General features: G+C 36.0%; 1 protein-coding gene and 1 long non-coding RNA gene across 2 annotated transcripts in view; one reads left to right on the forward strand and one right to left on the reverse strand.

Moving 5' to 3' along the window:
* Positions 1–702: 702 nt before the first annotated feature.
* Positions 703–15,377, forward strand: LOC115432416 (uncharacterized). Its single transcript, XR_003937204.1, has 3 exons — positions 703–894; positions 5,238–5,242; positions 15,341–15,377. It is a non-coding gene; the product is annotated as an uncharacterized LOC115432416 (long non-coding RNA).
* The window catches only part of LOC115432415 (rho GTPase-activating protein 26), a 143,805-nt gene continuing 141,486 nt past the window's right edge, over positions 14,181–16,499 (reverse strand). Inside the window, exon 24 of the mRNA XM_030153244.1 lies at positions 14,181–14,333. Coding sequence (XP_030009104.1) covers positions 14,245–14,333 — 89 coding nt within the window. The 3' untranslated portion in view covers positions 14,181–14,244. The remainder of the gene's footprint in view (positions 14,334–16,499) is intronic.

A 16,499-nucleotide genomic window follows, 5' to 3' on the forward strand; every position in this document is an offset into this window, starting at 1 on the left:
TCAGTACTTTCCACATGTGTGATAGGCTTCGTTCACATGCGCACAATATATTTTTCGAGTTGTAACACGAGCAGCATTTTGTTCTGCTTTCAAGCAGGTAAAAGATGGAGTTTTCAATCGTTAACATGTTCTCACCAGCTTCTGCGATGGCCAAAGCGAATCCCATTCATAGCGCAGTCAAACATCGGAAGCACAAACGCACCGGAGATGAAACTCATAACCGCCAACCCCTTTACCCCCAAACGGCAAATGTGTACATTTTCATCTGTTTACTCTGAATGGTACTTGTGTCAGAATGGCAGGTAGCAGGTTGCCATGGAGACTGGTCATTTGAGCAGACTCTCAGACTCATATACAACCACCGTTCAGTCGGAGTGTATCTGAAATCAGTCCGAGAGGGCGGGGTTTGGTTTTGTGTACATTGAAGAACATGGGATCTGATTCTGTTTGATTTGACTGCAGGGCATGGGAAGGGGAGGGGCAGGGGAGGGGCAGGGGCAGGGGAAGGGAGGGTGGGTAACTGACCTACAGCTGGGGTGTCAAACTCATTTTAGTCCAGGTTCCACATTCAGCCCAATATTATCTCAACTGGGCCGGACCAGTAAAATACTAACATACTAACCTATAAATAATGTCAACTCCAAACATTTCTCTCTGTTTTACAGTGAAAAAAGCAAAATTACATAATAAAAATATTTACGTCTACAAACATGAATAATATGAACCATGAAAAACTATTTTAACAATATCATGTCTCAGTTTATTTATTTACACATGTACATTACAACTCACTGGATCTAGAAAGTTTCAAAACATTTAGTAACGGACAGAATATTGATCCAGTTCCCCTTACGATATTTCAGGTTTTTCACATTTTTTGTGAAAGAACAGTTTGTAAATCTAAACATTTTCATATAATTTGGTTTTTTTTTTAGACTAAAACAGTGGTTCCCAACCTTTTTTGTCTCGTGACTCCATTTTAACATCACAAAGTTCTAGCGACACCACACATACAAAACAAAGACTTTTTTTGCTAAAATTAATTTGTTTTTGATCATGTAATAGTTTGCTGTACTGTGTTGCAAATAAACATTAATTTTAGATGACATTTAGTCTATATAATTTATATTATTATGGACGGAGGCAGAAAAGCCAGGTGTAGATTACTGCACAAAGTGAGAATTTGATTTTCCTTGGTCAGGATATGTACAGTCAGTCCAGCTTGGATTTACAAGGCTGACAATTAATACTGAACAAACAAGAACTCAAACTCTGAATTATGAAAGAGCTGCAGCATCTGAAACTGACCACAATGAACATTTGAAAGATAAACAGTACCACAGTGCTTCAGTTTCAGCTTCAGAGTTTTTCATGTCTTTTATGGATTGGGATTGTTTCTCTCAACTCGCCATATATTTTTTTATTAATATTTTTTTAAATTAATTTTTTTTTATCAATTACCCCAACCCCAAGGCTGAAAAACACTGGACTAAAACAAAGAAAACAATTGGAGTTATCATTATTTATAGGTTATTATGATAGTTTTTACTGATCCAGCCACCTTTAGGTCACATTGGTTTTTATGTGGAACCTGAGCTGAAATGATTTTTTCATTCTTGACTGTCTTCACTGAATATATTCAGTGTAATTTTTGCAATTTCATCCCACGGGCCGCTTTTGGCCCAGGGGCCTCATGTTGGACACCCACTCCTGACCTACAGTATTACCGTGGTTTTCCAGGTGGTGGTGCTTCAGAAAACCAGCTTTAACCTTCAGATGGAACCATATCCCTACTTATTTCTAAATGGCCATAGGTGTATATAGCAGCGCGGACATATCCAGTGCAATGTTAACATGTCTATTAATACAAAATATTTTTACATGGACAGAACCTCTATACTCCTGTACCTTTTCTCTTTACCTTACAAATGTATGTTTAACTAAAGGCCTTGCGAAAGGGAGACCGAGAGCCATAGAAATAATCTCAAATCAGGAAATAGATAAAACCCATAACAGATATCCACGCTTTTGGAGATTGATTTCTTGTAAAAGTAAATATTTTCTGCAACTTTGAATACATCAGCTTGATCCTCTTTGATATGAATAATTTTACTTAATCCTTTTTGTACATTGAACAAGTAAAGAAAGTCAATATTTTTCTGTTTTTGTTGGTTTGTGTTTCATAAAGAGGTTTAGACGTGTTGAATAGGAAGTGTTGAAACAACTCGTGAAGTCAATGTAAATCCTAAATGGGAAAGTCTACACAAATGCTCACTGTGTTTTTAAAGCTATGAGGAAACAGGGGGAGGGAAGGAGGGATGGAGGGAAGGTCGGATGGACTGGAGGAAATTTTTATCAGAGTGACCAAAGCAGAGGAGAAAAGAAATTAAAAAGAAAAAAAAAAAGCATAAAGAAGTATTCAAGCAGTTACATCTTCAGTAGCACTTATTATCCAGCTTCTAGTACTTCTTATTTTATTTGAAAGGTATCTTTTATAAAGGTATAGGCTTTGGAACCTATGTATATTGCTGTGAGGATTTACTGGTCACTTTAAAATATAAAATGATGGAAAAAAAAAAAAAAAAAAAAAAAAAGTTGAATCTTTGCGTGAAAGTAAATCTACCAGAGCCTGACGGAATTGCACTACCCTCACACTGGTTGATAAAGTCTATTTTGTATAAAATACATGCAAATATTATCTTTAAAGATTAAGGGCAGATCATATTTCACTGGTATATATGGCTATGGCTTTCACTGAAGTCCGTTTTGTTCGTATTTCAGTTATGTAAATGTAATCTGATGTAAAGACAAAAAAGTATAAAATATTTGTTTAAAAAAAAAAAAAAGACAATAGTTTGTACTACTTCTGTATTACACCCCTTCTGTAGTCATTGTCGATATTTTCACCTATTTGATTAAATGTTGAATTAAGCTATCTGTGTTGTTCTTTGATATTGGAATTAGCATTGTGTCGGTAACAATTTGGACAATGTTTTTTTTTTGTTTGTTTTTTTTGTCATCACTGGCTGAAAGTGGAAATTCTGCAGAACTGATTTCTCTTTAGTTCAAACATCTTACACAATAAAGTTTCCCGTTTTTCAACGATCAGCTCCAGTGACGTGTTTTTTTTTGTTTTTTTAATTTAAATCTTTCTCAATCTGACCTGAAGTGAATGTTTGACATGTTCAGTTGTGTGAGTAGATGTGACTGTGATCCTGCTGCAGCTTCAACTTCAACAAATAGAACAGTGTTGGTTTACTTTAGTCAAAGGTATTGTACATACCAGTGTCCGACATCTATCGATCAATGTACAAAGAGCAGACGAGAGATGATGCCGAAAAGATGTCACAGCACACACAGTTAAGGTGCAGTATGAGGTCAGTGTGCAAACACAGCGCCATCTAGTGGTCGGTTTAAAAAGCCCTGGCCTCACCCTCCTCTATATCGGAAACTGAAACACAAGAGAACAGGCTTCATCTCTGAGGTTTTTAATGGTCGTATCTCTGGTTCATTCAGGTCTAAAAAATCACAGGAAGGAACACACTGAAATGAATAATAGTATTTTTTTTATATTTGCTGTCATCATCATCATCGAATTCATTTTACTTCACATAAATGGGCCCAAGCTGACCTCAAATGGGCCGGACCAGTAAAATAAGAGGGTCCGATCAAGCAAAAGTGAATATCAACGTGAAAAACAGCTAAAATTTGCTTAGAGGTCTTATTTCTGTCTTTGTGCATAAGAAATCAATATAAGTGAATCCCCAAAGGAACTTTGTGTTGGTAAATGCAAGTTATGCAAATTTACAGGATTTCAGTTCTGTTGCAACATGTTGATGGTCATATGAACTATGTTTTCAGGTCAAAAATGTCCAGTTTCATCACAATTAATGCTATATTTTCATGTCACAAATGGCCAAGTTATATTTTAACTGAATTTACCTGAAAAACAAATATTCTATTCTTTTAGATTCCCCAGTTTTTCTTACAAGATTATATACTACATATCACATGTTTTATTTTTACAGGTTGCAATATGGAGTATGGTGCTGATCCATCCTGCTTATGTTACACCAATACATTAACAATGTCACACGTCACTTTTTAAATCAACAGTTTTCTAATAATAAGCATTTTTATGAAGAAATAACAATTCTATATTGTTATTTACTCTTTAGTATGATGATAAACTATACAATAAATAATTCTGATCCTAGATTTTGCACAGGGATCATTTGTGGAAACGGTGACATGGCTGCCGAGCATCAGTATGATGGGATCTGTAACAACCATGTCACATCCGTCCACTGCCACATTTTGTGTTTTTGTGTCAGCTGTTATTGTTTTAGATCCACAATACTAACATTTATGAATAAGAGGAGAATTAGCAATAGTAAGTCTATAAGTTTATTACTAATAAAGTACTGGTACTGACCAGATCATCATGGGTAATGTCACGTCCGTCCACCAGCAAAAGTTTTCACACACACGTGCTATTCAGAATTCAATATTTCTGAAAATACAGCTTCCACTGTCAAATAATATCAGTAGTCTGTGCACAAATGTATTAGCATTATTTCAACACAGTTCTATGCATTTCTTACAACTTTTTTTTTTTTTTTTTTTTTACAAAAATGGTCACTCATTTGACCCCCTAAGTAAATTTTAGCTGAAAAGTAAATTTGCACACATCATTTATCAAGTGGGCTCATTTTTTAGTTAAAGATCTCTATTTTATAGAACTGTTATCTTTTTTAAAATACCACTTGTAGAAAAAAAAGTCCAGCCAATTTTATTGATTGGACTTTTTACACCATAGCCATAGCTCGAATTTGATGCTAAAAATTATATCTAAAAAAATTGAAAATGTATTCATTCTGTTGATTATAGATTTTTGTTGAGGTTCAAGTATTAGATTTTCATTATTTTGTGAATATTATTGATATTTATTAGTTTGAACATTTGTGAGTTGCTTAAAAGGCCCTGTCCAAGTGTTACCACAAAAATACCAATTTTTAATTTTAAAGTTACTTATAATTCAGATATTTCAGTGAAACTTTCAGAAAGTCATTATCTTTTGATGCATTTTAGGTGATACATACAATGGTAAAGCGTCGTTCATGTGTTACTATGGCAACCTGTCCACGTGTTACCACATTCTCATGTCACTAAAACAGACTTTTCTATATTTTACTCCAAAATTTCTTTTCAGCATAGTTGTACATAATATCTAAAAGGTTTTGTCCTACTTGATATCAGTTTCTGTTGAGAACTGCATGTTTTGGATGTTTGTGTAAAGCTTAAAAAATTGATGTCCGTTTCAAGTCCACGTTTTCTTCGTTTTTTTCTGTTCTCATATAATAACCTTTGAGTTTAGTCTAAGCACATGAACATATACATGGTCAGACAATTAAATACAGTAAAACTCATGTGTTAATAATAATAATAATGAGTTAGATTTATACAGCACTTTTCTATGAACGTATACTCAAAGTGTGTACAGTGGATCCATTATTCATTCGCTCTCACATTCTCACTCTGGTGGTGGTGAACTACATCTGTATCCACAGCTGCCCTGGGGCAGACTGACAGAAGCATGGCTGCAAATCTGCGCCTGCAGCCCCCCCGACCACCACCGAACATTCATACACATTCATACACCAGTGTGAGCAGCAGCACTGGAGGCAAGGGGGGTGAAGTGTCTTGCCCAAGGACACAACAGCACATGGACAGAGCGGGATTCGAACCGCCAACCCCGACGACCCGCTCTACCATCTGAGCCATGGCCGCCCCATGTGTGGACCTGTGGAGACCCATGGGTTCTAGATGTGGTAGTTTTTATTTTGGGGAGAGCTGACCTTTGGGAAAAGATCTGAGTATATATTTTATAAGCGCTGACATAAAAATTGTTTGTAAATCCTTGTATTTATTATTTTACATAGGATAGTTGATGTATTTTGATTATAACTCCACCTCCTGCACTTCATCATTGTCAATACTGAGAGTGGGATGTGAAAAAGGGGTGGGGTGGGGGGGTGGGGTATTTTTAAAATCCACATTCCGACCCTGGGGGGCAGCATCCCGGTTCCTCAGCACGGATATTTGTTGTGTATCCGTGCATGCTGTACCGCATTTGTCCAGCAGGCACCGCCAAAGTGTTCTGACCATAGCAACATGATTGTAAGGCTATTGTATTCTAAAATTACTAATATCTCCCAAAATATTGGTCCTATCAACTTTCCATTTCCGCTAGTCTCTTCCTTGACCACAAATACATATGTGTGCCAAACTTCAGCTGTTAGCCCTTTTCTGGATTTTGTGCGATATCCGATACACACACACACACACACACACACACACACACACACACATAAACTTCCACTTAATTTTTATAATATAGACACCGTTTTTTTTTTAAATGGTGACAAATCACTTAGTAAAGGTTAAATATAGAAAATAAATTAATCTGGAAGTTGCACAAAAGTAGTTCTAAGCTATATGTGCCCTGTCCTAATGTATATAATAACACTGGGTTACAAAAAAATGTTTTTTGCAAGTTGTCTGCGTTTTTTCAACTGAATTAGGACCATTTTGCACCGTTAAATCAAAAAATGACATCTATTTTTCTCAATCAGGTCAGGTTTTTTTGCTAATTTGATTTTGAAAAATTTGATCTCACAAAATTGATTATATTTTTGTGACTTCATCAGTTGATGTTTTATATAGTTCTCACCCAAAATAGGTTTTAAGAGAAAAAAAATCATTTGATCACTTGATTCCTGTTAGGTACAATGGTGTATTCACCGCAGATGTAGCAGAATACGTCAGGCTTATTTTTGCGAGATTTTCTAGTCGAAGCCATTTCATTCACCTGTAATATTAAAAAAAACAATCATAAATTGGCAAAAGTAAAATCTTCAGAACTCGTTTATTGCAAGAAATATGAAAGAATTTTGTATCATATGATGTGAAAATGCCCATAAATGTAAGCAAAAATGTTAACCCTTAATAGGTAACCATGGTGCCCCCCACAGCTACAGGTAACCTGGGGTCCAGCTAGACCCCAGGTCACCTACGGTGATAAAAACATCTAAAAATGTTTTTTTTAGTCAGTTACAATACTTTATTGCTTATAGTATGAAAGGATAGCAATGAAACGAAAAAAATATAACAAAATTGTGCTTTATTTTCCAAATAAATTCTCCTTTACTGCGTGAAGTATTTCCTTCACTAAAGTTAACAGAAAATTTCAAAAAAGTTTCACATGTTACAATTAAACACACTACATTGCTATAACACATTTGCAATACAGTTTCAATAAAGTTTCTCTAAAAACTAAACTAACTACACAATTGGGTAGTACGAATAGGTGCTCACAAACAGTCTTCACAGAAGGAAAACTGACGTCATAAACACTATCAATTGATAAATGGTCATCATCTGATTCAGATTCTACTTCTAAATCTGCAAGCTCTATCCTAATATCTTCATCACTCTTAGCCATGGCCTCACACGATGTTAAAATTACTCAAAAAAGATTAAAGCACTGAAGGTTAGCGTTATTAGAAATTTATAATATCAATTATTGATCATATTCTGAAATACCTGAAATGGAAAAACAATAAATCAATATACGTTAAAGGTAACCTGGGGTCACAGGCGACCCCAAAATGTCTGTCTTGCCTATATTATTCTACGAGTTAATTTTTTGGTTCCATTTACTTTTCAGATCCCTATACTAGGAGGGTAAATGAAGTCACACGCACGAGCTTCAAATAAAAACATAGAAAACATAAAAAATTAAAAACGTGGGGTCTGCTGGGACCCCAGGTTACCTATTAAGGGTTAAAAAGCCAATATGTAGCATAGTTGAGAAAGTTGACCTGACTGAGCAAAATGAATATGATTTTTGGATTCAGGACACCACAATTATCCTAAATCAGCTCAAAACACTTAAACAATAAATTTGTTGTTGACCAGTGTAATGCTTATCTTCTATTCAGAATACGAACTTTTTTAGTTTCATTAGTCAAATCGTGCCTCCTTCACTGTGTTGTATCCTTCTGCTTGAACAGCAGTTTATGTTGGTAGTCTTTCAATAATCCTACACGCAGCAGTGGATGATTGCCTCCATTATTCAATGAATTAACTGTTGTTTCTCTGTAGTTCCATAAATACCATAAATGCACATGATCACTGATTCGCTCTCATGAAAATGCTAAATTAATGTACCAGATAATCGTACATTTTCCTCTCCCAGGGTAGCCACCCAGTTGTAAAACAAAGGCATTAAACAGTTTTTTCTGCATCTTTACACAGATTTTTTTTTGTTTTGATTCACAAGTGGCTCCTCTGGATCTGCCAGGAAACGGGAAAAGCAGAAGTCCGTTCACCATGGACATATAAACCTTGACCTGAATGCTATTTATTGTTATTAAACACTAATGAAAACTATGATGCATGTGTTATTCAATATCCTTAATTAAATTCCCCAAAATAACACACGCACACACACACACACACACACACACACACAGAACTGTAATAAAGAAGTACAGAATGTGGTAGAAACACATGCTGGTCATTTTTTGTTATCGTTTGTTAAATTCTGCTTTTAAATTATGTCTTTAAATCCTTTATTTCTAAGTCATGGCTGGATTTTTTTCCTTTTCACTATGTTTGTTCGTGCTACACTATGTAGACAAAAGTATTGGGACACGTTGAATTCAGGTGTTTCTTTTCTAACAGTGGTCTGGGATACAAAACAATAATGACTAATGTCATAATATAGTTTTATTTTGGGATAAATATCGTATCGGTGCCTCAGAGATGGTTTTTACTTAATTTCTCTCAACATTGATTTAGAAAAAAAAAAATCATTGGAAATACTGATGTTTATAAACTATATAGACAAAAATATTGGGACACATCATGTCTACAGTTGTAAGATCTCCTGTTCATGCTGATTTGAATATAAACATCAATATTTCCTTAAAGTTTAATGGAAGATTTTTCTTCCTAAGGGAGATGTGAAGGAAGTAGATGGTTAATTGTGGTAGAAAATTATTATTACAGCCAAAGTGCTAAAAAATACTTTAGAAATTTAGAGGTAGAACATTTAAAATCATAGTCATGGATTTAAAAAAGAAAAAAAAAAATCACTATTGAGAGAAATTAAATAAAAACCTTGTCTGAGGCATTTTGGAAGCAAAGATAAATATTTAAACAAAACCAACCAATCCCAATTTAAAACTATATTATGGCATTTGTCATTATTGTTTTGTATCCCAGACCCAAGAAACACCTGAATTCAACGTGTCCCAATACTTTTGTACATATACGCTACATAGTTGTGCATCAGATTTCGATTCCATACGACCTTCTTGGAATGTTAATTGCACTGTTGCAGATGAAAGCAGCCATTTGACTAAAAATATGATTTTAGCTGCAGTTTTCGTTTCGTCCATGTACATTCACAAGATCATTCCACTTTTATTCTGAACCTGACAAGTATCATGTACACGGAGAATTCTGTTTGGATATTCTGAACCAGACCTTTTTACAGATACAGACATGCAAGATATGCTGGTTATTCTGGGTTTAATGGGATGCTATGGAGACGTATGCAGTACTTCCAGAAAATGTGTCTATTATTTCTGGTCCTGGAGACATGGATCCTCTACGATAAAGAGTCCACAGAGGGAGAAAAAAGTACTTATGATGAAAGATGACAAATGGTTTGTGAATAAACTAACCTTCTTTCCAAAAGGTTTTAAGTAGTCAAAGATGGAGGCTGTGTTCGCCGAGTGGAACATCTTTGACGGCTGAAAAACTGATCAAGGTATTCACAGCTGCATGTAAACAGGGGTTTAGAGGAAGGTTCATGTTCATTAGCCACGTAAACAGCTCATCAGGAATTTAGTTTTTTCTTAATAAGGGTAAAATCTGTATATTTGTGCATGTTAACACAGTCCGTGTCGCTTTGTGAGTTTGAAACACTGCAGTCACATGAAAAGAACAAACGTAACAGCTTCACCCGTTACAGCAACATTGATTTTCTTTAATTCTGCAAATTCACCAAAACATCTGAAAGAAAACTTAAGGCTGCAGATAAACTCAAATGATACAAACATCTGGGAAACAGAGAAGGAATTATGGAATTAAGTTAGTATGCTAAAATATAAAATATAAAAATTTCATACTTAAAAAAATTATACCTTGTCAAATGCTGTGTATTTATTTACAAAGTCAATAAAACACCTCAAAAAGAACACAGTTCAGGATCGCGCCTTTTTAAAAAGTCTCATAAATAAGAAGTTTCCATATGAACAAAGTAGTCTCATTTCACATTTCACTGTTTCTTAATCTCCCATTTGATTTTGCTGTTACAAAGCTAAACTGTTCGTTCAATAATTTGTCTTAAGATAATGAATAAAGATCATGGCAAAGACTTTTTGTCCCAATTAAAAGTAGACACAGAATGTTCAGCGTATAGTCCAAGGAAAAGTCAGAGGAGCCCCGGAAGTAGATCACAGTTACAGTAATACAAGCAGATTAGAAAAACCTAAACAATTATGTCTGAATTATCTCTGATCTCCATTTATTACACCGCCCCCCAAAGGGGAGGCAAGGGGTATTGTTTTTGGTTCAGTAGGTTTCTTTGTTTGTTTGTTAACACTTCAGTGGCCAGAACACTGACCCAGAATAGATGTGATTACATTTTGGGAAAAGTAGGTCAAAGTTCATATGTTTTTATGAATTTTTAACACCCCCCCCATTTACTTATAATGGGCAAAATTTCAAATGTCTATAAAAACATCAATTTTGTTTCAATTTACTTCAAACTTGGCACATGCTGACATCAGCTGGGTCGATACCAAAATAAACTACAATACGTGCGAGGGGCGGGGTTTGTTGTGCTTGGCACCACTTGTCACCCATTCCTCAAAACTGAGGCAAGGGGTATTGTTTTTTGTTTGGTTTGCTTTTTTCTCTGTTTATTAATACTTCAACAGCAAAACTATTGGTTGAATTCATACCAAATTGGTTTATAGATTGCCAGAGACCCAGAATAGATCTCATTGCATTTTGGGAAAAGTAGGTCAAAGTTCAAATTTGTTATGGATTTTTAAACACCCCCCCCCCCCCCCATTTACTTATAATGGGCAAAATTTAAAATCGCTGCAAAAACGTCAATTTTAACTCAATTTACTTAAAACCTTGCAGAGATACAGAGATTAGTTTTAGACAAAACTCTACAAAAATATCTAAGTGCTAGCAAGTTTTTGAAATTTTGTGTAAAATTTTTAAATCTTCTTCTCCCATTCACTTATAAATGGGAGAAGATTAACATCAGTTTAGTTTCAATTTACTTCACACTCGGCACATATATCATTTTTATATTTAACCAATATTGAATATTGATGAAAGAGTTGATCGATGCCAACATAGGCGACAATACATGCAAGAGGCAGGATTTGTGGCCTGGCACTACTTTTTTTTTTTTTTGGGGTTCGGTTTGTTTCTTTGTTCGTTAACACTTAAGCAGCAAAACTATTGGTTGAATTCATACCAAATTGGGTTTATAGATTGCCAGTGACCTAGAATAGATCTCATTGCATTTTTTTTCCCCATTTACTTATAATTACTTATAATGGGAAAACTTTGTCTAAGCTGTCTGTCTACGCTAACATCAGCACACAAACTGATATCAGCTGGATCGATGCCAAAATCTGCTACAATATGTGCGAGGGGCGGGGTTTGTTGTGCCTGGCACCACTTGTTTCCATCTGAGTTAAAGCTGTGGCTCTGAACTGGATTCAGATGTAAATGTTCATCTGCTTTGGGTCATTATTTGTATCTTTGGGCTTTCTGTGAGAAGAGAAAAGAGAATACTCATGTGGAGGATCATGGAGACGCCGCCTTTCAGCTGTTTGACACCAAATTTTGGTGACATATTAATGAGCCCGTTTACATGCACACCTATACTCCGATCATTATCCCATTTCTAGAGCTGTCAGATTAAAAAGTGATGATGCAGACAGTGTAATCTGATCTGTTTTATCAGATAACAGCAGTAATCTGATTATGAGAAATCGGATTAACACACCTGGATTTCTTTCCCATACTCCGATGTCTTCCTGCGTGTATACAGGTTAATCTGATTTATCGTTCTTTTACGTCTGCACATGTGGAAAAACAATTAAAACCGTAGAGAATGCAAGTTATGTAGTCAAACCTGAGTGGAAGACCATAACAGGAAGTTTAAGTCTACATCACTGCATACGTACGTACTCCTGGACTGGAGCGTCTGAACTAGGATTTTTTGATTATCGCATTTCTTAAGTGCATGTTGCAATTATTACAATTGTCCGATTACTCCCAGTTATCGGACTTAAACAGGCTCATTTACACCAGAGTAGAAATCAGTGGAATAACACATAAAAACTGATGATTTGAAACATTTGATCCTCACAGTGGATTAGCAGTGAAAACTCTTCTCTATATAGTAAATATATATTAATATTTTCTCCTATCGTGTTTGTGCTGCAGCCACAGCTGGACGTTTTAACCATCAGGAGTCAGACGTTACTCCTACTCTTCTCTATAAACCTTGGAACCTGTTGAAAATGTTTGGCATTTTTCATGAGGGTTCTGCAGGGAGAGGCTTTTACAAATAAGCCCAGGCCGACCCGGCGCCGCTGACCTTTGGGCGAACTGTTTTGGAGGCGGCCTCATCGTGGCCTGATCTGCCCCGGGGCTCCTGCTGCTGCTCTCGGTGGGTTTTGCCCTGGTGGAATTATCGGACTGTCACAGCAAGTGCTCGTAAAAAAAACCCCCAAAAAAACAACAACTAACAAAGCCAGTCCTTTAATCCATAAAGACCCAAACATCCACCAGCGACCAAAAGCATCTACTGATCTAAACGGTTTAATACCTTCTGATCCACTAATCCTATCAGTACATGTAAATAATGGGTGTAAAATGGAGTTTTTCATCTTTTCGTGGTCATCAGATATGACCCATTTGGACGTTCAGAGGCTCTGTAGTTACCGGGGAAACACCGTCATCTTCTACAACATTGATTCACCAGTAAAACCCATGGAATTTGATAAATAACAGCGGTCACAGACACTTGTTTTATGTTCAGTTCATGATAAATTTGACTGAGTCACTTTTCTTCAGTTTTCTGTTTTTTGGTATAATAACCCTCAAGTTTTATCTGAGCTTTTATGAACATCTACATGATCAGTAAATTAACCTCCTGAGACCCAGCTATGGGTTTTCTGTCCACATTTGTGGACAAGAGTTTCACAGCTTTATACAAAAGAAAAACAAAAAACTGTCCACTGCAAAGGACATTCCATGAAATTTTTAAAAAATGTATCTGAAAAAACTGTTGCATCATGATGCTTCCAATATAGGCAATTATTTAACTGAAAAAAAGCCAAAACTTGTACTTTCCTGGGTGTCAGGAGGTTAAATATTGGAAAATATCAGATTTTCACTATAAAAATGAGAAATATAGAGGATTATTTCATAATAAATGGTGACAAATCACTTAAGAAATGTTACATATAGAGAAAAAAAATCATTTGGGAACTATCACAAAAGTAGAACTGGGTCTTTATGGGTTAAAACAACTTTAAAAATCTGTAATCGTTCAGAAGGTGAGTGAGCACTGTTACAGATCCAACTCATATTTGCTGTTTTCATGGACATGGAACATCTTTTCTGCTTTTATCTGATAAAAAGAGACGAGGCTCAAACGAGAGACAGTGCAGTTTGAAGAAAAAAAAAAAAAAAAAGAAGGAAGGAAGGAAAGGTTTAAAATCACAAGCCTACAGTAATAACTCAGATACTAACTCTTGTGTTCTCCGTCCGCCCCCTCTGGTGTGTTTCTGTCTTTTTCACACACATTCCAGGTTCATTACCACATCATCTTCACCAGGACTTTGGAAACCATCCACACTAATCGAATAACAACCGGAACCACAGCCGGGTGTTGCTGTTTTTTTTTTTTTTTTTTTTTTTTTTCTCCAGTGCAAGTCAGGGGTCTAGCCCCTCAGTCCTCCTTCCATCAAATCCATCAAATCCGCTCCTTTTGGGTCCAGTTTCCCCCCTGTTCTAGTCCCGTTTCATCATCCAGGTTCTGTGCAGTCACATCTAGCCGTCTCCGGTCCAGTTGCTCTGTTCCGGTCCACAGCGGTCCAGTTCAGGTCTTTTTTTTTCCTAGACCTGGTGCTACAGAAACTCCACGTAGTTTTCTGGTATCAGTCCTGTTCGTCCGTCCAGAGTCCCTTCCAGCCAGCCGGGTTCCCTGGACGAATGAACTGCACAGAAAAACACAGAGATATGAGATGGTGATATCGGAGAGGTGCGTTAAATACATACACAGGGACACAGTGGGCGATAAGGAGGGGTTTAAGAAACAGATGCGCATAACTGGGAGCAGAACCACTGCAGATTACACATGTTCTCCATTACCAGAAGGGTTTTATTTGGGATTATTTTGAGCAGACGTTTCTGGTGGCAAAATCGTCAGCTGCTAAGAAGTGTATGTGAGATAGAACAGAATGGGCTTGTATTTGACATTTCACTTTTGAGGCATGATAAGGTCATATAACTGTAGATCTCTCCTGGGTTTTAACAACTCACAAACAGCTGATACACAAAGGAAACTGAAAAGGCAGAAGTAGTTCCATTGGGTCTCCTTTTACACTAAGGTTCATTTAAAGGGGTCATATTTTGCTAAACCCACTTTTATTAGTCTTTGGTTCATTTATTTGTGTATTTGGACCCTAATAGTTCAAAAAGTTTGAATTTGAACCCTCCAGGTGCTGCACAGCTATCTTTATATTCATTTTGGTAAAACCTGAGTGGATTTCTACAACCCGTTTCAATTCCTGAATTAGTTACGTCACGACATTTGCACATATAAGGTCAAGACTTCCGACGAACATTTCTCTGAGTACGACATAAGTGTTTGTCAGCAGCAGCGGTTGTAGTAAAAACTGAAAATATGTCCAAACTTTGAGCCGATTACCTAAAATGTTGTTACAAATGTTCCGATCATTCCCTTCAGTGACAGTAATAATACACAGTGAAGTCCAGTACAACTAAAAGTAGTGCATTCAAAACCTTGCTTTTAAACCAAAATGTGTATCAGTAATATTACTGTGCAGTAACGTGATCCCTGTCAGTGTTTTACTATTATACACGATGTTTTGGATTCATTTTAGTGCTGCATTCATGGACAGTACAGTTCAAGAGTTCTAGGTTGCAGGATTACTAAAGTTTTAATAACCACACATATGCAGTTAAGAGGTTATATGTGAAGAGGATGCTTCTATGAAACTGGTCCCTAAAAACAGGACAAAGGGGCTAAAAATTAAAAAAAAAAAAAAAAAAAGATGTAGACTGATATGAAGTAAGTTTGGAAGCACTTTGGGTCTATTAAAAATAAATATTTCCTGAGATAAAAGAAACTATTTTTCAGATAAAACACATTTTATTTGATATGTGCATACAAAAATCTGCATGTAACATGGTAAAAAGGACAGAAAAATTCCGTGCTACTATTTTTCCTAATATGTCTTTATTTTCTCACAGGTACATTTTGGGAATAAAAGTAAATATGCAAGGCAGAGTGTTTCACAAAAACGACTGCTGTTGCAAAATCACTCGCAATTTATTTGTGTTTAAATGGGCAGGTTCCACATGTAACCTGAGTGGACACAATGGGTTACACACAAAACCTGGAATGAGACTGCTGATTCATGAAAAACCTGAATGTCTGGATTACAAAAAAACACTAGGATCGTCAAATTTAACACAGTGTCTTTATTTACGGTGGTATACAAGACCATTTCATGGTCTGTTTTCACACCTAGGTAGTTTTTCCTGTCCCAACTTTGGTCCTATTTTTGGCCCCAATATTTCATTAAAAATTAATTAATTTTGGGATGGCTCAGAGCAAGAGTATAATTTTTTAGCATTTGTCTGAGGTCATCATTAGGTACATCCTGGGGGGATATATGTCTAACTTTCTCTTTTATTATTGGGTCTAAAAAGCTGGAAAAGTGCTGGATACCAAAATAAACCCAGTTTCATGGAAAGACCCAGGTATGTACAGCAAAAAAAACAAAAGTTCAAGGGAAAAACATCTAGAAACCAAAATGGTAGTATTTAATGTGACCTTTGTACTTAACAGACAATATCAGATTAATGCAGTCATTTGATGTTTTACACCAGGTTTTATTCAACACATCAGATGTTTCTGTTTGTGCTGCTTCTTGTGATGGGATCAAGAGTCGCACTAAATAGGGAGTTTAACCTCTACAACCCTTTTAGTTCTCTTTTTTGTGTGTCTTTTATTTCCTGTACATATTTCTTGTATTTTCTTGTTGTATTTGAAGAAAAGACAATGAGAAATAAACAAATAAATAAGTATGCTCGGTTCAACCCTGTAAAACAGCAAACCTGGAGTTCTGCACAGC

Source organism: Sphaeramia orbicularis, chromosome 14, assembly GCF_902148855.1.
Source record: "Sphaeramia orbicularis chromosome 14, fSphaOr1.1, whole genome shotgun sequence".
Lineage (NCBI taxonomy): Eukaryota > Metazoa > Chordata > Actinopteri > Kurtiformes > Apogonidae > Sphaeramia > Sphaeramia orbicularis.